At 38.1% G+C, this 24,389-nt stretch overlaps 1 protein-coding gene across 1 annotated transcript; it reads right to left on the reverse strand.

Annotated features, from left to right (window-relative positions):
* Positions 1-2,785: 2,785 nt before the first annotated feature.
* On the reverse strand, positions 2,786-21,296 carry nsd2 (nuclear receptor binding SET domain protein 2). The gene is made up of 21 exons (XM_062440424.1): positions 20,673-21,296; positions 20,010-20,172; positions 19,641-19,807; positions 18,547-18,780; positions 17,368-17,590; positions 16,633-16,736; positions 16,306-16,414; positions 16,007-16,122; positions 14,830-14,919; positions 14,440-14,566; positions 13,430-13,630; positions 10,667-10,846; positions 8,808-8,964; positions 7,913-8,115; positions 7,074-7,177; positions 6,712-6,981; positions 5,527-5,643; positions 4,642-4,783; positions 4,165-4,271; positions 3,684-3,882; positions 2,786-3,120 (listed from the first exon to the last, which is right to left on the reverse strand). Exons 1-21 carry the CDS (start codon positions 21,294-21,296, stop codon positions 2,786-2,788), a joined length of 3,972 nt encoding a protein of 1,323 aa, XP_062296408.1.
* Between the last annotated feature and the right edge of the window lie 3,093 nt (positions 21,297-24,389).

A 24,389-nucleotide genomic window follows, 5' to 3' on the forward strand; every position in this document is an offset into this window, starting at 1 on the left:
AAGAAGAAAGATTGCAGATAGTGGCTTTAATATATATATTTTTAAATGGACAAATTAAAGATGAAAAACCAGTCGTACTTTTAAAAACCAAAAAATGCCAAATGTTTAATTTTAAATTGAACTAATAATATCTGCAGCTTCTTCAATGTTGCTGTAAGAAAAATCTTCCAAATAAACCAACAAAGATTCATGATGTTATATTAAAAAGAATAGTTTCACATTTAGGGGGGAAAATACATTTTTCTTGTTTTCTTGCCGAGTGGAAACAAAAGAAACTAAACCTGAATTTGATTAATATAAAACACGCTGGATCTCGTTAAGTTTCCACTGTACAGTAACAAAAATTATAAATGAGTTGTAGTCGTTTTTAATTAAATGTTTTAATTTTCTCCACTTATGTTTTTAGCAAGAAAACAGATGGATGTATTATCCCTCCTACATCCTCCCTAAAATTATAACTTTCACTCTTCAAGATTTGGACAGAAAGCACCAAAGTTTGAATAAGACGGACACGTTCAAACGCCAAAATGTGAGATTTAAGATGCGAGCAGATATCACCAGAGAGAGAAACAAAAAAAACTAAATCAGGATTAGGCGTATCTGAATTTTTTTTACAACCTTTCTTCTTCTGCTTGACCAAAAATACCGGTGTCATTTTCACTGAAACACAGAGGGGTTTAAAAAAACTCAAGTACGGCAGCTCTTATTTTTAACATTTAAACAGCTCAAAGTTCAGGCTCGTTGCTTTTTACACTCTGATTGATTTCAAGTATATTAAAAAGTTACAGCAGGATGATTAGGAGTCAGATTTTAGGTTCTGCTGCACAAAATTGCTCATTTTCTGCCACTAAATCAATTAAATCAGGTCATAATTTTGACATGATGATGAAAAATGTCCTAAAACAGCTGCCGTACTCAAGTTTTCTCAACTCCCCCTCTTTATATTTATATATATTTATAATGCCTCTCGTCAAAGGGAAAACACGAATAATCCGACAAGCTATGAGGTGTTAAAGCCAGTGTGTAATTAACAAAAGCAAGGATTCAGTTTTGAGACTAAAAACCTCCTGAGGATGAAAAATAAACCAACAAAAAAAAAAAAAAAACAGAAAAGAAAAGTTGAGGTGCGTTTTCTTTCTTTAAACCTCAGCTACAGATGAACCACTCGGTGAATTCATCTTTTAAAAACCCCGGCTAGTGACCCTAAAAAGAGTCGAGTCTACAACAGCATGATGTGTGTATATATATATATATATAGTCTGTACCTCAGATGTTTCGGATACTTCAGTGGAAAAAACCAAATATATATATAAAAAAAACAGCACCTTTAAAGGTTAGGACTCAAAAGAAAAGAAAATCGCTCGTATTCCTTCATTTATACGTTTCAGCGTCGAGCGTTAAACACCTCTTAAAACGTCCCAGTAGTGTTTTTTTTTTTCTTTTTAAAAACATCAGACGGCAGTTTTGTTTCATTTTTCTTAAAAAAAAAAAGAAAAAAAAAAGAAGCGCTCTCGTTTTAATACTTTTTTTTCATCTCTCTGTACTCCCTCGTTTCATTTCGTTCTCTCTGGACAGGCAGGTAGATAAACGGTTTTGTGGCGCCATCATTCAGCATGCTGGTATATTATTATTATTAATTATTATTATTATAATAAGTTGTTCAAATCTAGAAAAAAGCTAAACTGAGCTATAAAAACAGAAATAATAGCAAACACATGTACATGTCTACAGTTAAATGTAACCTATGGCTACGAAAAACAAGTAAAAGAGGTCATCTGAGGCCTATCCATAGTGTCTTGGTGTTTCAATATTACATCTCGCATATATATACTATATATAAAAATAAAAACAATCCATTTGGCAACCTGTTTGATGTCTTACACTATTCCAGTAATCATAATTTTGGTCTTTGATATACACATATATAGAAATAGCTATAAAACTCTGCTGTTCAAGATCATCTGTGTTGTGAAAGAGTGAGTGAGTGAAAGAGTGAAAGAGTGAGGGGGGGGTGGTGTCTGAGCCGAGATTCAAGTTAGCAGCAGACGTTGGGTGTCGGCCGCACGCTGCTCAGTTTTACTGCCGTCTGGTTCACTTTTTCTTATCTGCAGAAACCAAAAACAGGTTCCTTTTGTTATTCTAAAAACTTAAAAATAAAACAATTAAAACAAAGACAACGAAAAAACAAAGGCAGTTTGGTTGGTGGAAGAATGAGAGTTTTAGAATCCGCTAAAGAGTTCTAGAATCCGCTAGAGTTCTAGAATCCACTAGAGAGTTCTAGAATCCGCTAGAGAGTTCTAGAATCCGCTAGAGTTCTAGAATCCGCTACAGAGTTCTAGAATCCGCTAGAGTTCTAGAATCCACTAGAGAGTTCTAGAATCCACTAGAGAGTTCTAGAATCCACTAGAGAGTTCTAGAATCTGGTAGTTTTTTCCTGACCTGCGCTCGCTCAGCTGCTGTTTTTTTGTGCTTTACCACAGATGGTTCGCCTCAGTGCAGAAATAAAAAAAACCCTCAGAGAAAAAAAAAAAAAAACACCTGAAAATGTTACAAAAGTTAAAAAATAAAAAAGTGAAACGTCTGAGCGGCGAGCTGAGAGGATGTGAGCACCGAGCACGTGAGAGATCAGCAGCTTTCCCTGATGACTAAGATGTACAGTGCCTTGGTTTGTGTGATCTTGAAGACATTATGTAGGGTTTGTGTGTGTTTGTGTGTGTATGAATGGGGAAGAGTCTTGTTTGGTCTTTTTTTGGCTCTCTTTGAGGAGGGGGGGTCAAAGGTCACTTTAAGCCTCTGCTGCTTTCCTCTTTGAGCCCTTGGTTTTGGCCTCGGCTCCGTCTCCCTTCCTGGAGCCTTTCGGAGGACGGCTACTGCTGCTGACGGAGGCGGAGGCGGTGGAGGACGCCGTGGCTTTTGTCGTCTCAGAGGTGTCGCCCTGGTCCTGGCCGTCGTCTCCGTCCAGCTCGTCGTGCTCCTGGCAGCACAGCTGTCCCGTCGGGGGCCATGGACGCAGCGCCCCCTCCTGGTGAGCCTTGCAGAAGGAGTTCGGGCAGAGCTGGCAGAAAGCTTCCGAGTTTTTGCCGCAGACGTCACAGTGGTGCCATGGGCAATCCCAACGTCCTGAGGGAGGCAGAGATGAATGATACACACATTTATTATTTAAACAAAAACACACAAAAAAACCCCAAATTGCCATCATTAATATCACATTCTAATGACCTGTTTTTATCACTTTGATAGATGTATGTATTTTTATATCTATATTCTGTTATGTGTGTATTTCTATGAAGTGTGTGTGTGTGTATTGGCCTATTTGTATTGGTGATGTCAGGTTTTACTGATGGAAATTAGGTAGTAGTTAAATCTAATAAAAAATGCATATGTCCTATTCTTTTGATATTAATGTATTTTGTACAAGGTCCCTGATATAAATACATTTAAATTAGCAGCAGCGAATCTGAGGTCAACTCACAATATAACAAGGCTGGAAACATTTAAACATTTTAAGTTAGTGAAAGTTAGTTAGTTTAATCTATTTATGGATGTTTTTATTTTTATATATAGTATATATATGCGAGGACTAGACATTTTATAAGTTTAAAGTAGGGCTCAGTTTCTGCAGTGAGTTACAGCTGATAACTTTGTTTGACGGCTTCAGCATCATGTTTCCTGCCGTTTCTTACCAAAGGGTCTCTTGGTGAGGTTCAGGCAGGACAGGTGATACGCTTTGGTGCAGGTCTTCTTGTCGCAGAGCACCAGCTGGCCTCCGTCCCCGCAGCGGAAACACTCATCCTCGGACTTCTTCTTTCCCTCCGATCGCCTCTTTTTGTACTTTCTCTTCAACCTCTTCCCTTTTGGCTCGGCTGTCGGGCCGTTTGAGTTCTGTGGATGAGACACCGGCAAGGATGAATACTTTTGAATTGGGGCAGTTGCTCCACAGGGGGGTAATTAAATTGTATATATTTAACGAGAGTGCAAGAAAACAATGGAATAACAAAAAAAAAACAACCTTAAAGTAAACAGTCTGTGTCATATTAACATAAAACACATTAAAGATTGTGTTGTTATGCCACAACTCCGACCCATAAAACCACAGATATAACCTTTTTTTAAATTTCATTTTCGAACGTGAGCCGACAGCAGCAGCAGCGGTATGACGCTCACCTTCGGTCGATCACCCAGAAAGCCGCTGCAGTTCGGGGCGTCGCAGCGACAGACGGTCTTCTCATTGCCGAGGCAGTCCAGGTTGTAGTTAAACGTCAGCTCAGTCCCTGAAATACACAGGAAACAAAACACAATATTGAGGAAAAACGTTGATATATTAGGTTAATTTTCCTTGAATTGCTTTTATCTCCTTTACATATGGTTTATCTACCCTTGCATTTTTCCTTGAACATAATTATTTCATGTATTTTGTGGGTTTTGCTGCTTTGTGAAACACTTTGTAACTTGGATTTTGAAAAGTGCTCCATAAATAAAGCTGATTATTATTATTCTGTCTCTTTTCTTGTTGAATGACGAGTTATTAAAATACAAAAATCTGCACCCAGATCTCCATTGACGCCCTGTATTCTTTGTTTCCTTTATTTATTTATTTAATATTCTACACCTCGCGGTATCGAGGGCGTTTCCTCGCCTCACCTGCCGGGATGTCGCAGACGGCAAACAGACCGACCCGTGTGTCGCCGTTCACCGTCCACTTCTGCGTTTCACAGTTGGGCTGACAGCTGTGGTTCATGAAGCGAGAGTAGTTTCCCTTCGGACCCGCGTCGATGATCCGATCCTAAAAAAAAAAGAAAAAGATGAAAGATGTTTGTTAATCAACTTGGTGCTCAAACAAAAAGGCATTTTCATCCTGGCTGATATAACAAATAATATTATCAGGGTTGGATTTACATGGAAAGACAAAATATTAAAAATACTAACATTAAAGTAGTAAAATATTATAATTAAACACGTGTATTTCAACACGATGTAATGCTGCTACTTTTTTTTTTCCTGTAAAAGAAAGAAGTGGAGAAAAATATGTTTGAATAAATATGTTTGTCTAAATAAGTAAGGATGAAAGAAAAGGAGAAGAAGAAACATTGATACCAACATTTTGGTGCAAAAACAAACATCCTGGCTAATATTACAGATTATTTTTTATAATTATGAATAAATTAAGTTTATTCTCAGGGTTGGATTTACATGGAGAATATTCAAACTGCTCTCACTTTTTAAACTCTTCTTCATTATATTTACTTATCAATATAAATATTTTATATGACTTCCAACCATTTTCTTTACATTAGCAGCATTAAGAGTCGATAGCTGACGTTGCGTTTGTAGTATTGACTACTGTAATGTTACAGCCGCCTGTGATGCAACATTCCCAATGCAATACAATTTCATTGATCTAGCTCCCAGTAGAAATGGTGCTGCCGCTCAGAGAAACAGCACCCTGATACACTGCGGAGCACAACATGAAACCAGATAAACTTCCAGAGCTTTCAGAGCGTCGATCGAACACATTATAGCACGAACCTTGTCGATGGTGAGCATGTAGAAGTCGATGATGTTGTTTTCCTGGGCGTATCTGATCCTCGCCCTGCACTCCTCCTCGTCGATTAGCTCCCCGATGTACTCGTTCACAAACTCGCCCTGTTTGAGAGACGACACGTCAGACCACAGACAAGCAATCGTGACAGAAAAATCATCTTAGACGAGATTCAGCATTCAAAACTCCGACGTACAAATAAAGCATCCTAAAAACAGTCAAATATAGAGCATGAATAACTTAGGCAGAGTTTAATAAATGCACTCATACCATTTATTTTCTGCCCAAGTTATTTATTTGACAATCCCTCGAGCAGCTGATCCAAACTTTTTTTTTGGGGGGGGTTAAATGATAAATATCAGCTGTTTGTTTGCAGTCTTTATAGTCTGGTTACAACGACTAGAGCTTAAAGCACCAGCAGCGATTTTAAAGTGACAAAACCACACTTACAAAAAAATGATTAAATAAATCATCCAGAAATGTCTACTGAGACTGTAAAATAACAACCAAGATGATTTGATCTTTCTCTACGCTGATGAGTCAAAACACAAAATATTTGTTCTTGTGTAAAGGGCCGTCCACACTGAGAACAATAACTATTGCTATAACAACACAGAGTGATAACTTCTTGTAAACAGCGCTGTCCAGTACGCGCTGCGAGCTCCAGCTGTGTCTGCAGCTAATTACTGATGAGCTGTTACTGCTGTAGTACGATGTACGGAGCAATGAAAAGAAAATCAGAGTTCAGATGTGGGTAGCTATTGATTCAGTGTGTTGATCAGAAGTATTTCAGATACAGTTTGAGCACAGAGTCGCTAACTTTGTTTTACATTATAATAGAGAACAATGCTCCAGCATCTTTGTAATAATAAAGACTTATCTAAATAAATCAGAGAGTGAGAGAGGAGCAAAGCTGCATTCAAATAAATAAATAATAAATAATAATGATTGACAGTCAGTGTTTTTATCGTTCATCAAATCGCTCTGAAAGTGATTCAACGATATTGTTCCCCTCTATCGTTATAGTTATGGTGTGAACTCCTCCATCCGCTCAAATTAGAACGACATTTAAAACTATACATTTATACTTATCGTTCTCAGTGTGGACGGCCTTTTAACCTGTAGAAGCCCTTTAACCTGTCATTTAATAGTCTTTCCGCTTCCCTCCTCACCTTCTTGATGTCTCTCAGGGAGATGAGGCCCCAGCCTTTGCCGGCCGTCTTGATGATTTTGGTCTCCGGGTAGAGACGTTTGGTGAAGTCCTGGTTACAGCAGCGCTCCCCGTTGGGACACACCTGAGGGTGACACTCGTACTGCAGCATGCGGTTCAAACACTCGGACTCAAACCCACACGGCCTCTCGTCCGTCGGCTTGCAGTTACACTTGGGGATCTCGGAGATGTCGGCGGTGTAGACCTGAACCCTCCCGTAAGGTTTGTTCACCTGAAGGAGAGAAATTAAAATTAAATCGGTGGAAAAAGATAAAAAATTATAGAATCTAACATTCAGCATTCAAGCACGTTGACATTTCACACCTTGATAAATTTGTACGGAGGTGGTTTTCGGTTGTTCTCTTGCGCCTCCTTGGCTTCTCGTTTCAGTTTTATCTCTTTGAATCGAACTTCAGCCTCTGACAGAGCTGAGGAAACAAATATTAAGTCTTATTAGATCTGCGAAAACATTTAAACATTAGAGCTCAATGTAACCAACAGGGTTAGGGTCCTAACAACACAACATTTGAACGTAGCTTGATTTCTGGGAGTTAATGATTATATATATTATTTTTGTCTCTGGAGAATATCGATCCATATCATCAACATCCTGAACAAGCGTCTATTTCAGTGAATATAACACTAAAAAGATCCTTGTGTTGCCTTTGAGCTCAGAATACATTAACTATTCCTTACATCTTCTTTAACTCTTACATACTGTTCATATTCTGACCCGGCTTAAGTACACCAAATTCTGAACCTTTTCTTTACATTTGACACTATTATAGTAAAGCTACATTCACAGTCACACTATATTATGTTATCTTAAATGACAACAAAACAATTTAATCAAAAATATCAGGTTTCATGATAACTTTTAACACCTCTATAGAAAAGTCATAACATTTCAGCTTAAATAATATAATTAATGTGTTTTTTTAATTGCTTTCAAATATCAAACTGGGTCAAATTTGACCTGAACAGTATGTAAGGGTTAAAAGAGCACAGACTGTAAAACATGAGGAGGAAGAAGACTTTTCTGTTATCTTAAGCAACAGTTGCTTTTGGATGCAGCTTACTTAGTTTTATAGTTACTAGTCATTAATTGATCATTCATTTCTACTGATAATGGGAAAGATGTGTGATATAATCTAGATCTTTACCGTTCTTGAAGACTTTGCCGATGCCGGTCCTCTGGTGCTTGCTGCCTCGGTCTCCCTCCATGTAGGGAAACACTCGGCCCTGGTGGGTCCAGAAGTAGTCCTTGGAGCCAAAGAAGAAGACGGGGAACTCTCCGATCTCGTGGCGAAGGTGCTGGATGTTGGTGGGGATGTTTCTGGGGTGGTGAATCTCTGCGGGCCACCATCTGACACAGAGAGAGAGAGGGAGAGAGAGAGAAATAAGAGCAGGTCCAAATAAAAGCTAGAGGAAGTGAGCAAGCCAATTTGATATAAGACCTTTCTCAGTTACACCAAGTATGCGTCCTCAGACACAGTACAATCATCCTGCAGCTTCAACTCAACTCAAAGCTCCAATAACACTTTTTTTTAACCACTTGCAAAAAATTAACCTCGTAGCTATAGTAAAAACCCAAACTGTAAACTAACTTAATAAAATAATACAACATTATAGATAGATCTGTTCATTTGAATACATTATATGTGTAAATCAGGGTTCCCACTCTTTCCTGCTGCTACAGCATGACAGATTATTATGTCTTTTTATCACAAATTTCTTTATCTTTTATTCTTTATCTTGCATTATTTTTATCTACTCATATTTTATTGCTCAGTGTGCGTTAGTTACCAAGTACATTTTTACTTTATTTCCTCTGTTGTTTTTGTTTTCCAATCAAACTGTAAAGCACTTTGAATTGCTTTTGATTTGTTTGAAAGGTGATTTATGAAGAATAGTTGATTAATAGCTGTGGTGCAAATTTTCGTCCATGTTTCCCCCGCATTCATTTATGCTAATGTGTGCCATTTGAAATTAATTCTACCAAAACAAAAAGACAAAACTCTACAATCAGCCTTGAAAAGGTGCATCTTTTTCTCCCACCTGTATGTTCCCAGTTTGACCCAGATGATGTCTCTGTACTTGGGTTTTTTCCCAGCTCGGCAGTCGTTGCAGAACCAGCTCCCATCAGGCATAGCGATGTTGAGGCAGTCGGGGTGAAAAGCTGCCGGACACGACTCGCAGCACAGCAGCTGCCCTCCTGCAAATGAGAAGGAGAAGAAAAAAAATAGGGGGAAAACAAAACACTATTAGACGAGTGTGGAGTTATAAAGCGAGCAGAATTCAAAGCTGACAAGTGAGCCGTAATTTACAAGAGCAGTAAAAACAGCTTGAGACGGAAATGTTCAGTGCGATGAGCGGCCGATAAAGCTGCCACATAACTAACTCGTTAATCAATCTACAACACTGCTGCTCTGTGTGACGCTGAGTGGAGGAGAACGCAGCATTTTTCTGTATTTCTCTTTACTAAGTTTTTATGTTGTATGTTTCACTATAGGAGGGTCACCTGACAAGCCCGTATATGTGTTTATTGGCTCCTCCTGCACAGTTCCCTTTTGTTATTGTTTTATTTTCTTAATCTCAAAAAACCTGCATGTATTACTTTTCTTGTATTATGTATTTCTCCTGTATTATTTTTCTCTTTATGTGAAAATAAACTAAACTAAGACTGCTCTCAAGACTCACACAATCTCAGAAACTTTACTCCCACCTTACAGAACAGCTGTTTTCCAAAAACTGAGGCTGAGATAAAGCTCGGGGACTTTTATAGTTTAGCTTTTTATTCTGATTTTGAAGCAACAGGAGTAGTGTGTGATTAAAAGCTCAACATTCACTCACAGTGCAGCTTTAGTGCAGGTACGTCGTGCCAAAAATGATTTTACATTTGGAAAATCTAAAACCTTTTTAACCCTTACATACTGTTCTGGGTCAAATTTGATGCATTTCTTTAGCTGTAAAAACACCATATACACCTTTGTTTGAGCCAGACTTTTCTTAATGTGACCCTCAGTACAGAATGGAAAAAAAGTGCATCATTAGTGACATTTTGTGCAACTGGTACACATTCTTATCTATGCAAATATCCAAAATTTGAGAGCTGTAAAAACACCATATACACATTTCCTGAATATACAAAAATTGAAGCAAAATACACCTTTTTTAAATGTTTGTGCAGCTGATACAAATTTTTATATATGCAAATGTTCAAGTTTAACCTGTATTAATTAAAAAACATTCAAAAATCAGCATTCAAACTTGTTGTATTCATCATATTCTCTAAAAACGTTCTCCTGGGCCATAAAATAGTGATTGTAAATGTCTTTTTTTTCTCTATAAATGAATAGAATACACTCTGTTTGCTCTCTTACAGCTTCATTAAGGATCAATCAAACATTTAATAATGACTGATGGTGAATTTATGAATGTGAACTGACGTAGAGACTAATTATGAACAGTATTGTGAGGGTTAACTTCACTTCCTGCTCATATTAAAGCTGATTTCTCTGCAGTGCTGTGCCTGAAATTAAGACTACTTTCACTCACGTAAAAAAAAAAAATACACTAAAGATTCAAATGAAGAGATAGTACGTGGTTGAAAACTGTGAGAGATATATACGATATGGAGCTGTTAACTCACAGGATATGAAACCTATGAGACCGCAGACGTCGAACACAGAAATGGACGACAAGATGAGAGAATGAATGACTGACTGTGTTAAATGTGCGGAGACAGAGCAACCCAACACCCCCTCTATTTTATTTTAACTGTTTACCGTTTGCTGTACTTATATTTAATTGTTCAGTAAAGCAATAAAAAATAAAGTGTTCAATTAAATTTTGGTCAATTGTGCAGCCCTGATGTGGCGGCGCCCCCTGCTGGTGAGAGAGGAGCAGTAACAAACCTTTGGAGCAGACGAAGCACCAGCTGACGTTGACGTGGCTGTGGTGGCTGTAGCCCTTCTTGGCGTGGAAGTGGTTGGTGCAGATGATGGCGGTGTTGGTGATCATCTCGCTGCCGGCGGCAACGCACTGGTCGCCGACGTGGTACGCGACGGGGCAGCGGAGACAACGCATCAACCTCCCTAAACGCAGAGAGAAGAAGAGAGAGACACCAGATTAGAGAGATTCACATCAATCAGAGACCTGAGTGAGCTTTGTAAAGATAAAACACATTTGATGCATCTTCTCTACATTAGTGGTGGTTAATGTTATTGATCGGTTTGCTCAAAAGTCAAGTCATAGATTATGGAGGTTTTTAAGTGATACCATTCATTTTTTTAATCTAATTTAAAGCCTTTTAAGACCTTGACAGAAAAAAATTTAAAACCCTTTCCACAACAACATGAATGCACATTCAGGCTAAGATTTATGCTTGAAGTCATTTTGATATTAATATAAATATTAACAGGGATGTTTTTGTATCTCCATATAACATAAATGTAAAATCACAAAGTAAATCAAATGCAACAAACTGTCCCACTGTTACGTGTTACAAAAAAAACAGCAGACCTTTTAACCCTTTAAAAGAAGAAGAAAGTCAGCAGTATTTCTCATGTAATCCAGGCATCAACTCAAACATTTAAGACCTGCCATCATTTAAAAAACAAAACTTATAAACCTTAAATTCTGACTTTTTTTAAGGCTCTGCAGGAACACTGTTTGTCAGAAAATAGTAATAAACGATGGCTGCACATTTCAGTAGTCGTTCGTTTTGATAATCTGGGTCCCAGGTCGTCGTTAGTCATAACTCTAACCATCCAGATGACGAGTCTTAACCAATATCAGGGGAAACACCGACAAGGTAGAAACAGAACTAGTGGTGCTACTGATAGTGAGAAACTCTTTCGTTGACACTATGATAGATAATAAATTATAAAACTCATCCCTGAAATATCGTGTGCATTTGTCAGCCCCCTTAACACAGTAAGCGGTAATTTATTTAATCTCCAAAACGTAAAAACAACTTATTTTACCTGTAAAACTGAGCTGTTACAATACAAATTAACCACATTAACCCTCACTTACATGTTCATATCCTTACCTATCACAGTATTTCCTTATTATAAGCCTCTATAAAGAAAAATATATACATTTCTGAACAACAAATCATTCATAAACTCCTCATAAAGAGTCACAGATAAATGGGAGATTAATCTTTAATTAAGCTTTCAGAGAGCAGAGAGTTTATTCTTTAGATTGTAGTTTTGTTTAGTTGAATTTTGTTTATAGAAACACAAAAAACCCAATTACAATCAATTATATAATGGTCCTATGGTGGTTGGACTTCATTCTGACCCTCTACGGGGGTCCGGGGGTATATTTTTAAGTCAAATGCATCATTCTGGTGCACCCAGAGCAAAATTAAGGGGTTATATCTCTAAACAATTTTATGGTTTAGTAATTAAACTACTGGTTGCATTGGTATGAATGTTGATGACAGAGCCACAGAGCATGGGAAAGAACATTTTACCAATTAATAAATGTTCCAAACAAACCATCAACAAAAGACTAATGCTGATATTTCAGCTCTGAAACAAAGAAAGCAGAAGTGATTATCCAAGTTCAGCTAGTTCATTAGGGCAGAGTTGCTCTGGTGAAGGAAGAGACGCTTTGGTGAACGTTTTGGCTCATTGTGAAACTGTGGTGGCACAAATTAGACGATGGTGGGCCGCCACACTCTGTATAATGAATGGGCAATACTGGTCTTATGTTACATAACAACAGGAGAACCAAATGATTTCAATGAAATATTTTAAATGTGAACGATGCAACGATATGTTTGAATCTTTTTTAAATACAAATGTGTAGCAGCTGCAGAAAAATGTTTTAAAAAGTTCAAATATTTCTATTTTTGTATATGTATATATATTGGTTAGAGGTGTGACAAGATATTAAAATGTGATGATATTCCTCGTTGAGGTGAAAAGCTGCCTCGTGGAGTTAATATCCAGCTGCAGCCAGCATCAGTGGCCGATCATGTTTCACTTATTCCCAGAAAGTAAAACTGAAGTGACATTCATTACAAGATGATTAGTTAAAACATTTCAAAACGCACCTGCATTGTTTTGCATTTTGTGGCTTTCGGTCAAATAAAATTTTTACAGTCATATTTCTTCATTTAGGTTTTCTTAAAAAATAGGGGTCTTGTGAACCCAATATCGTGTATCGTCACACCCGTAATTCTGAGACACTTTAGGAGAATTTCAGGCTTAAACCCAGTATGTAAGGGTTAAATCTGTTGATCTCACTATGTAACGAGCATCTCCTGTTAAAGAAAACAACAATGAAGGCCTCAAAGTTTTAGAATAAAGCCTTGATTGTGCTGAAGATCACTTTCTACAAAATCAATGAATTACCATTCATTTGGCTAGTGTGAGTTTACAAAAAAGAAAAAACAACTGCACTCTCTCTCTCAGTTTCAAACTTTTCTGGAAAACGACACCACAAAACAACATCCTTTTCCTTTACCTTTCCATTTCCACTTAACTGAACTGTTCTGAAAGTGTTTCTGGTTGATACGTTTAGTTGTCAATTGACTCAAAAATCTCAAATCTCAAAGACTTATCTTTTTACGACGTAACTGAAATCTCCACTGACTAATATATATATATATATTTGATCTGTGGCTGAGTTCGGGTCTGAACTCCGCTTATTGGGGGACTCACCCTTGCTGGACTTCTGCTTGGTGCGGCAGCCGTAGTGGCAGCTCAGGCAGGTGTGGAGCGGGCAGCGGAAACCCTTGTTGTCGAACACGGTGAGGGGGCTGAGGCGGATGCACTCCTCGTGGTAAAATTTGCCGCAGTGTGGGACGTGGCAGCGGCGCACCTCGCCCTCCGACTGCTTACAGGTGAAACACGAGTGAACGCCTAAGAGAGAGAGATGTAAAAGAGTGATTTAATAAAGATAACATCAGTAACAGTTAATGATGCAGCTACTATCATCACATCTTCTTTCACTCCAAACACTGAAGCTACTCATTGTGATTTATGCACAACGTGGCAGTAAGAGCAGAACAGTTAACTCATAATATAATGCTCAATTTTTCACAACAACATCAAGAGTTACAGGTAATTTAAAAAAACAAGTAAAAAACTAAGTTATCTAGTTATAGCTGCTAAAATTTAAAAGAAAACAATTGTTATAAAGGCTGCAACTTACAATTATTTTCATCATCAACTAATATGCCACTTGTTTTCCTAATGAATTGATGAGTTGTTTGGTCCATAAAATGTCATAAAATGGTGATAAACAGTTTAAAACACTTTTAGTTTACTGTTATAAAAGACTAAAAACAAAAGAAAATATTCACATTTAAGAAGCTAGAATAAAAGAAATTGGGAACTTTCTTTAAAAAACAAACCAAAAAAGTTTTTTTTAAAAAGGCTTTAAAATATGAATAGATTAAGATAAGATAAAGATAAGATTCTTTTTTTAGTCCTATGATGGGGTTATTACAGCAGCAAAGTGGATAATAAAACGTACAAAGGAGCATCAATAAAAAAAGAATAAAGAACAATTAATAATAAATACAAAAGCAATAAAATCAATAGTAGTAAAAAATATAGTTCTACAGATTAATCAATAAAAATAAGTATTATTAGTCAAAAAAAGGCTGATTTACATCCATCTATCACTACAAAAACAGACCATTCAGTGTTTATTGTGGACTCCTCACCTGTGCTGCACTCCTGACACAGCGGCTTCTCGTCAGGTTTGAGGGACGGACCCAAACAGCTGAGATGAAACATCCCACAACACTGGCCTTCACAGGGGACCAGGTCCTCACCGGCCTGCTCGCACATCTGCAAACACACACACACGCAGATATTTAGACATTTCAGAGCATGTGATGAGAATACAAGACGAAATGTAAATCAGGAGAGACGTTATTATGTAGGAGAGAAAAAGAAAATGACTTTATTCCCCAGCTGATTGCATAAAGATCGTCCATCTGCTCGACAGTATTTTCATTTAGAAAACATGTGAAGCAGGAAGTATCCCACTATTTTTAAATCCAGGAGAATTTCTTGCTTTTATTTCTCATTAAGAACGGACCGAGACTCACCTGGCAGACGAACTCTTTCTTTCGTTCACCCTTCTTTATCCCGTCCAAGCTGTCACTCGGAGAATCGGGTCGTCCTTCGCTCCCAGAGCCCTGCAGAAAACAACAACAACGGCTATTCATAATCCAATTCTGTACACAGAAGCTAGTTAGTTAGTTAAGTTAAGCTGCTAATTAGCCAACAATATAACGGCCGACATGACTTTATCCCTTGAGTTCTGCTTTTCTCACAATTCTTGGAGAAAAGAAAGTTGCAGGGATCCTTTATTTTTTTTAACGTTATGTTTGTTAAAAAAGAATAAACAATATTTGATGTATCAATATGTTATATTATCAGCTTTTAAAGCCTCAAAAAATCCAGTATCATTTGGGCTCTAATTGATAATAAGCTTGTTGATAATGATAATTATAGTTAACACTATCTAACTTACAATTGCTGGCTATCTTAAATAATTTACTATTAAAAAATAATGATTTAACCTGTAAAAAAAAACATACATTTCTGGAGCATTTAATAGATAAACAGTCTCTTCCAACCTTTTACAACTTTCCTAGGTTAGTTAGTTTATTTTGCACATGTTTGTTGTTTATTAATAATTCACAAAAGTCACACAATGACATTCATAATCATCATCATCAAGGTTTACTACGGCACTTCTTTTAAAATGTTGTATTTGAAATATTCTATTATATATCTATTTATTCCATATTTTAGCTACTACTATGTACCATTTTACTATTATTGCTATTTTTATTTTACATCTTGCATTGTTTTTTCTTGTATGCAGGTTTCTTTTAATCACATTATGGAGTTTTTTTATTAATCATAAAAGTTATTTTAAAGCGAATTATCCCCAAATTCACACATTTAAACTAACTACGGCATGAAATATAATAATTAATGTAAATAAGTAATATAAAAGTAGTACGATTATGGTGTCTTTTTTTTCTCCCCTACTTTTCTAACATGCTTTTTTAATTTAATTTTCTATTGTGTAGTAAAAAGCTGGACACGAAGCAAGTGAAGCGTAATAAAGGAATAAAAAGAATGAAAAGAAAAAACGAATAAATAAAATGCAGAACGTATTAAATAAAGTTTTTGTTATTATCTGCATACCAAAACATATTAAAAATTGTTTATGGGGGGAAAAATAAGGCCATAATTATTTTTCTCTCTCACCTCAGGCTCAGGACACGGGGAAGACCGCCTTTTCTTTGCCTTCGAGGGCGTGACCTGATTCTCTCCCTCCTGTTTCCTTTTCCTCCTACGCTTTGGTTTCTCTGCGTCTTGGTCATCTGTAAAAAAAAAAAAAAAAAAGAAAAGAAGAAGAAAGTGTTTGTTCTCATATTATAAAAAGGAAGGAAGATCCATTATAAAACTGCTCGTACTGTATAAAATGGAGTCAGAGTCAAGAGTGAAGCTGCAGATTAAGTCAGAGGTTTCAAGGTGTCGACAGAGTGTGATAATGTTTGGTTTACCAGTGAGAGGAGCTTTTGACTTTCTCACTCGCTTCTTCGTTACTTTTACGTCTTTGTCGGTTTTCTTCCTTCTTCTCTGCTTTTTCTCCGTTACCTCTGAAGTTGACTCCTGAGAAAATTTAACGACGAAAACAAGAAAAAAAAGAAAAATCACGATCTTGTAACAAAGTGCTTAATGTACATTTTAGAAAGGAAAAAAAAGTATTTAAAAATTAATCTTATTGACTCAACCTTTGCTTTTTTAAATTCTATGTCAATACTTTTACTTTGCAGGAATAAGATGTAGTTTAGCCTCATAAATGGCAGAAGAACAGAAGGAAAACTCACCTGTTTTTCAGCACTTTTACTCGTTCTACGTCTCTTTTTGGGCTGCTGCTCCTTTTCTGCGTCCGCTAGCGGCCTTTTGACGGACTTTTTCCGCTGCCTCTTCACTACAAACAAGAAGTATTAAAAAATTGGTCCATCATCTCAATTTTTACTTTTTTTTTTTTTTCATCTGCTGGTTTAGAACAGATAAAGTTTTAGGGCTGCTTTTAGAGTAGATTGAGGACTAATTCAAAAGCTTCTGCACCTAAAAGGGCTGAAGAAAATATATATTTTTAAAAAGCAATGTTTTTGCAGATTAACGACTAATAAGGAACAAATTATGAGTACTAGCTGCTGGAGAAAGCACTAGTTTGGCCGTTAAATTGTGTTTTCTAAGTGATTATCTGTCTAAATGGGATTTAAGTGCCACGTTACAACATTAAAAAGCAATGTGCGTTTTCTGCTTTCTACACATCACTTCTATTAATGATAAAACACCCTATTTGTATTTTAGTCTCAACACAAAGTTTTTCTGCACAGAAGACTGTAATCACACAGGAAACACTTAAATACACTGGCGACATTAACCGAAATTCCACCAAAACCCAACCCACCTCACTATTTCACTAGCCGCACATGGTAATTTAAAGCAGGAGATGCCACAGCTCTTGGTTAATAAAAAAAACAAAAACAGTCACAGCTAGATTTAAGTAGTATTAGGCGGACCTTCTGCCTGAGTTTCAACTTTCAACCAACCTGGAACTGAAACTGGAAGTGAGACTGGCTCCAAAATATTGTCTGTTGAAGAAACTATCTTGGATTTCCTTTTGTTGGCGGGGTCAGACGTGTTATCCGTTGCAGGTTTGTTCCTTCTCCTCACGGTCTTTGTGGGCGACTGAGCCGCCTGTTTGGGTCTTGTCTTTTTCTTCAGAGGTGCAACTGATTCAGCTTGTATGTCTGGTGCAGAAGTGGTGGGATCCTACAAAGAAGAGGAAACAATGTATGTATTTAATGAAGCTTTCCAAAGTCAAAGGCATTTTTTAATTTATATGTTTTGGGACATTGATAAGCTATTATTCCTGTAGATAATGTTACTTTTTCTTTACTTTGTTTATAATTGGGTTCTTCTTTTTTTAAATTGTATGTTTTTATGTTTCCAATTCTTACTGTTAAATGTTTTTTTTATGTAAAGCACACTGAGTTGCCCCTGGGTATGAAATGCACTACATAAATAAAGCTGCCTTGCCTATCTTTACTACTAATGTTTTTATTGCTTGTGTACTTAATTATTTATTGTCCTTTATTCTTTTTAATTGATGCTCTTCTTATTGTTGCTGCTGTAACACTGTAACTTTCCCCATTATGGGACCAATAAAAGGTCCCATAATCTAATCTAATCTTTCCCATTCCAAAATCGTCTTATTTTCACATTTCAATTACTTAGATACTGTAGATGACACTCAAAAAAAAAATAAAAATAATAGTAATAAAATACAGATTCAATCGAGGTCAATATAAGCTGGTTTTCTATACGTGTAAATTATTTAGTGGTGGTTTCTTCTGAGGTTTTTTTTCCTCCAAGACTTGTAAAGAAATATAATTATCATGCATAAGTTTCCTGAACAGTTTTTACACTGGTTTGCACAAAAAAGAACAAAAAAGAAATCCCTTCAAATTATTCATGTCACGAGCCTGTGATGATGATACATTTTTGTGTGTTCTCCAAACCTGTGAGGCTGACTGCGGTTGAAACGTTTCTTCGGAAGAATCTGTGGCGTTTGCGTTCTTTTTTGACAAGGCGTTATTTAGATGGCCCTTGCTCCTTTTCTGCCATTCTCCCATTTTGAGTTTCGTTCTGGGTGCTTGTGTCTTTTTTCCTGCTGAAGTGCTGCCTGGGGGTCGAGGGCCTGTCGTGGGCTCGCTGTCGGGGCCCGCCAGCATCGAGGGGACGTCTGGGCTGAGCCGTGACTCCGTTTCCTGGTTCATCTCGCTGCCCGCTTCTGGCTCCAGCTTTTCCAGGATGTGGGGGTTCAGACGAGGCCCGTCGTCATCATACAGATATGTGAAGTTTGTCATGCGCTCGTCCAGCGACAGGCTGAGGGCCTCTTTGGCCTGAATGATGCCCATGTTCCACTGAGCCTGGAGTTTACGGGGCACAGAGGGAGCGGTCTGCGTGACACAATGAGAAAACAGCTGTTTATATGACAAGTTAGGAAAGATAGAAGATAGTAATGATGGTTAATCATTCTTTTTAACCAAGGAATGACTGTTGCTGCAAATACAAAGGCATGACACTTATTTTTAAAACAAGATTGTGCACTTCACTAGCTGCATGTGTCTGTTGTGCAGGAAAAGTATCAACAACAAAAAACAAAGCTACCGATGACTCTTAAAGTTGAAGCACTTCACTAAACTTAACATATTATTTAAGCCTAAAGATGAAACTTAACTGGCTGATATTGAAGTTGGGTAATGTAACAGATTTGCAGAAGAACTGCACAATTTGTTGCCACTATTTTGTAATCAATTAATTATTTTGAATCATTTTTAAAAAGGAAAAAATATTCAAAATTCTCTGATTGCAGCTTCTCAAATGTGAATATTTCCTGGTTTCTTTTGTCTTCTGTGACAGTAAACTGAATATCTTCGAATTGTGGACAAAACAAGACATTTAAAAGACGTCACTTTGGGATCTGAGAAGCAGTAATTTATAGACAAAACAAAACGAATCGATTAGCCAAGAAAATAATCTACAGATCAATTGATAGATAATGAAAAAATAATCATTAGCTTCAGCCCTAATTTGCAATCTATATTTGTGCATTTACTTGCAAAATGTTGACAGTCACTTCTACAACGTATCACCATCTATAAATAACTTGAGGGAACCTCGTATTAAACTTTTTAAGGAAGTTTATGTTTAAAAGTTGCAACGTTTTTGAGCAAAGTCTTTCTGAGAAACGGCACACCACATCCTCTATTAGTCCAATACACAGAGGGCATCACATCAGAGAAGAAGCCAAATTTACCTTTTTGTGGATGACACGGGAGGCTGGCTGTTTGTTGCCCTGGCTCAGCTCCTGGTATTGATCCTCACCAGTAAAGGACACAATGTTCTTCTCAAAGATGTAGCCTCTCTCAGGGGCATCTCCAAAATACTGCACGTGGTAAAAGAGGCCCGACCTGCTGTTGGCTGCTAAAAAAACGTTATAAAAGTTATAAAAAAGAAAAAAATATCAATACTAATTATTCAAAACAAGAACGTAGATGATAGACAGTGTGAGTGATAGAAAAAACTACTTCTACAACATATCGTACGTTCATATTGGAAGGAATAAAAGTTCATGGCTGCCAAATTCAAAACAGTTTGACCATTCGACGAGCAAATCTTAACTCACCTTTCTGTTTGATGTGATTGTTGAGTTCTGGGTCTGTGGTCACAATGCAAGGCCACCAGGGGTATCCTGACACCTTGGTCCAGACCACATCACCAACAGAGAAACGGATCAACAGCGGAGACACCTCTGTGGTCTCCTCTGTCAACTCCGGGATGAGATCGAGCTAGAAAAAGAGAGAAAGGAGAAAATCAATAAAGACAGAAATAGACAGTAATCAGGGCTTTGGACAGTTGTACTTTCCTAACAAGTACTTCTACACACACACACACACACACATATATATGAATCTCTACAAGTATTTTACGCCTTTAACTATTAGTTAACAGCCATATACATAATACCGTATATTGGAAAATTCTTTACATTAGGGTTTGCACACTTTCAAAGCCTAATTAAGCATTAAATTCCTCATATTTGACCAAACATTTAAATGACAGGACAAAAAAACAAGTATATCTCTGTCATTACATCAAAGACATCCATTCACTGTGTATTAAACTGTCCACAGGAAGCCTGCAAGTGTTTGTTCACAGATGTATGTATGGTCCTTTTGTGTTAACACCATCTGTCAGCATAACTGTCTTTATGTTTGTCTTTTACGCAATATTAGCATGAAATATTGTGTTATAATGTGTTACATAAAAGTAAAAATAAAAGAAAAACCTCATCTGCTGCTCCAGTTTCCTCTACAGTAAATGTGTGGTCAGCTGACTCCACAGGGGTGGCCGAGGAACTGAGGCTTGACTGAGGTTTTGGTTTGTGAGGTCTGCCCCTCCTTTTCTTCGCATCCTCTCTCTTCTCGGGTCCAGATATTGTACCTTCAGTGGCGGTGGACAAACTGGTCCCGTTGGCACAGCATGGCTCAAACAGTGGCTGCTGGACCACCTGGGGTATCATCACCTTCAGCTCGGGTTCAGGCTCCGTATGCGGCGTGCAATTGTGCTGATGGGTGCCGTTGGTAGCAGGGGCTTCAGCACCTTTAAGCATAGGTGGCTCCGGAGCACAAAGCTTGGGTAGCGTATCTTGATCCCCGTTCAGCACACGGGAGGTGAGGTCTTTGAGCCTCTCATGGCTGTGGTTGTTGTGACTGTGGCCAGCCATCTTCTGCAGGACGCCGTCTTGTAGTGTGGCGGCCAGCTGGGCAGCAGCTTTGTCCATTAGCATAGCGGGATCACTGCCCATGTCCCCACGACCTTTCCGTACACTGAGGGACTCTGGGGGCTGCTTCATGCTTATGGGGTTGGCTAGTTCAGGCATCGAAGGCAGGGAGCTACCTTTGCTGTCCATCCCATCTAACCCCCTCCAGGCTCACTGAGCTGCAGGACAGGAGTACAACACAGAAACTCATTTCACAGGTTCAATCAAGAAAAACACATCATGCATTAACTATTTGGTGCTGTTCTCTTTGGAGAACTGTAAAATGGCATTCTGGGATATGAATCCTATGAGCATATCCTTACACATTGCACAAAATGGCACTCATTTGCTCCAGCGGAGCATGAACAAGCTTGGAGGCGACAGAGAAAACTGCACCTGTCACGGAATGTCCTCACCGCGTAGTTTTAAGTGTTTTTTGGGGGTAATAAAGTCGACAAAGACTGACCACAAGTCTGAAGCAACGACAGCTCAAGTGTATAGCAACTGAATACGAAAGCCTCAATGAAATCCAACCCTGTACGATGATCTACAACTCATGTGAACGAGGTCAAGCCAAACCCCATTCTTTATTACATCCATGCATGCGAACAAAAAAACCAATGGGCGGGCAGAAAAAACCTTCTTACCGCGACAATTTCCAAGTTGGCTTTTCTCCTGGAAGGAAGGAGAGAGAGAGAAAAAAAGCCTAGCTAGCTGCTAGCTGCAGCAGTGCTCCATGGTAAAGCAGTCTGGGAGAAGATAGGAGGCAGGAGGCCGGCTGCAGGCTGCACCACATGCAGTGAATGCCCAATGAGTGGGTGGCATCACCGGCGAGAAAAGCCGCGGAAATGGAAGCAGCTGACAAGTCGGTGAAACGCTTAATGGAGAGCGAATAAATGCTGGGATTCACTGTATACCTGCACAGTTTAAATGCTGCATTAAAGGGTGTTAAATTAAAATGTTATGTTGGTTATCTTTGCTCGCAATATAACCACAAATGAGCAAGATTATTAAACCCAACATTAAAGTGTCCTGCTGTCCACCGAGGCGTTTGCCACATCACATCATGCACTAAAAAACAAGGGGGCTCCGACTATTATCTGAAGCAGAAGCCACGATGTTTAGGAGGAGGGGGGGTCTAATGGATCCTAGCCTTGGAGACAAGCAGGACCAAACATTATCCTGTACCGAACAACCACATCTCTGTCAGCGCTACACACACACAGACAGACACAGCCATTAAAATTAACCCGCATTCCAGCAAATAGACAAAGCCGCCACCCGATAGCTTCAACGTCTTTAACTGACACACAACCGACGCAAATAATCACGTTAAATACACAAATAAGTACACGAAGACACAGTTGGATGATTGGGGTTGTTGGTTTGACGTGTTGTGCCATTGTTTCATTGATATACTGAATTTGTAGGCGCCATGACAGCTCGGTTTCAAAAAAGTGCTAGCCGAAGCTAACTAGCGCACCATTGAAACCAATGCAAACTGCGCTTAAAATGTTAGCATCGGCTAGCAGCTCCCTGTGACTAAAATGGATGGTCGGCCCGAGCTAATGCCGGGTTAATATCCACCGTGTTGGCAATAACATGAAAGACGGGTACTATGTGGTTACCTGTTGGGATCTCCTCTCCGTCGTTAAAGGTGAAAAATACCGGTAATCATCCCGCAAAAGCGAAAGGGTTTCATTCAAGTCGAGTCGAGAGCTTGCGGGTAAACTCAAACTCTGAGGCCAACCAGCGCGAAAAATACTGACTTCCGATTGGTCGGGAGCAGAGAGAGGATCCAACCGGTCCTTTCAAAAAACCAACCGTAGGAAGTAGCTGACCCCGTGTGTGTGTGTGTGTGTGTGTGTGTGTGTGTGTGTGTGTGTGTGTGTGTGTGTGTGTGTGTGTGTGTGTGTGTGTGTGTGTGTGTGTGTGTGTGTGTGTGTGTTTTCATATCATTCATTCAAGCACAGTTTATATTCACACAGTGGTGAAAGAAGTGTGCAGGCACTAGAAATGTACCAAATACAGCAATGTAAAAAATAAAATAATAAGTAATAGTCCTGCATGAAAAGTATAAATATGATCAGCCTGATGTAGTTCGAGGATTACAGTAAAAGTACATTATGAGCTTGATCTATTTAAAGTATAAGTATTATGAGCTTGATGTAGTTAAAGTACTACAGTAAACGTACTGCAGTATTATGAGTGATGTAGTATGCAGTATTACAGTAAAAGTACTGCAGTATTATGAGTGATGTAGTATGCAGTATTACAGTAAAAGTACATAAGTATTATGAGTGATGTAGTATGCAGTATTACAGTAAAAGTACTGCAGTATTATGAGTGCTGTAGTATGCAGTATTACAGTAAAAGTACATAAGTATTATGAGTGATGTAGTATGCAGTATTACAGTAAAAGTACATAAGTATTATGAGTGATGTAGTATGCAGTATTACAGTAAAAGTACATAAGTATTATGAGTGATGTAGTATGCAGTATTACAGTAAAAGTACATAAGTATTATGAGTGATGTAGTATGCAGTATTACAGTAAAAGTACTGCAGTATTATGAGCGATGTAGTATGCAGTATTACAGTAAAAGTACTGCAGTATTATGAGCGATGTAGTATGCAGTATTACAGTTAAAGTACTGCAGTATTATGAGGGATGTAGTATGCAGTATTACAGTAAAAGTACTGCAGTATCATGAGGGATGTAGTATGCAGTATTACAGTAAAAGTACTGCAGTATCATGAGTGATGTAGTATGCAGTATTACAGTAAAAGTAGTGGTTTGGTCCTCTGACTGATATATTATTATTATGACATCATTAGATTATTAATAGTGAAGCATCAGTGTTAGAGCAGCATGTTACTGTTGGAGCTGCTGGAGGTGGAGCTAGTTTACACTACTTTATATACGGTTAGCTAGTTTAGTCCAGTGGTTCCCAACCTAGGGGTGGGGCCCCTCAGAAGGGTCAGTAAACCACTGGTTTCATCTTTAACTATGTGTTGTATTTTAAAAGCTTGTTACATGATCTATTGTCTCAATTATTTATCTGAAAAGTAACTAAAGCTGTCAAATAAATCTAGTGGAGTACAAAGAACAATATTTCCCTCTGAAATGTAGTGGTGTTGTAGTATTGTTGCATCAAAATGAAAATACTTGAGGAAAGTGCAAGTACTTGAATGAATGTACTCACCACAAAGTTGCAAGTTTTGCAACTTTTGCATGTCCTC

Source organism: Scomber scombrus, chromosome 19, assembly GCF_963691925.1.
Source record: "Scomber scombrus chromosome 19, fScoSco1.1, whole genome shotgun sequence".
NCBI lineage: Eukaryota > Metazoa > Chordata > Actinopteri > Scombriformes > Scombridae > Scomber > Scomber scombrus.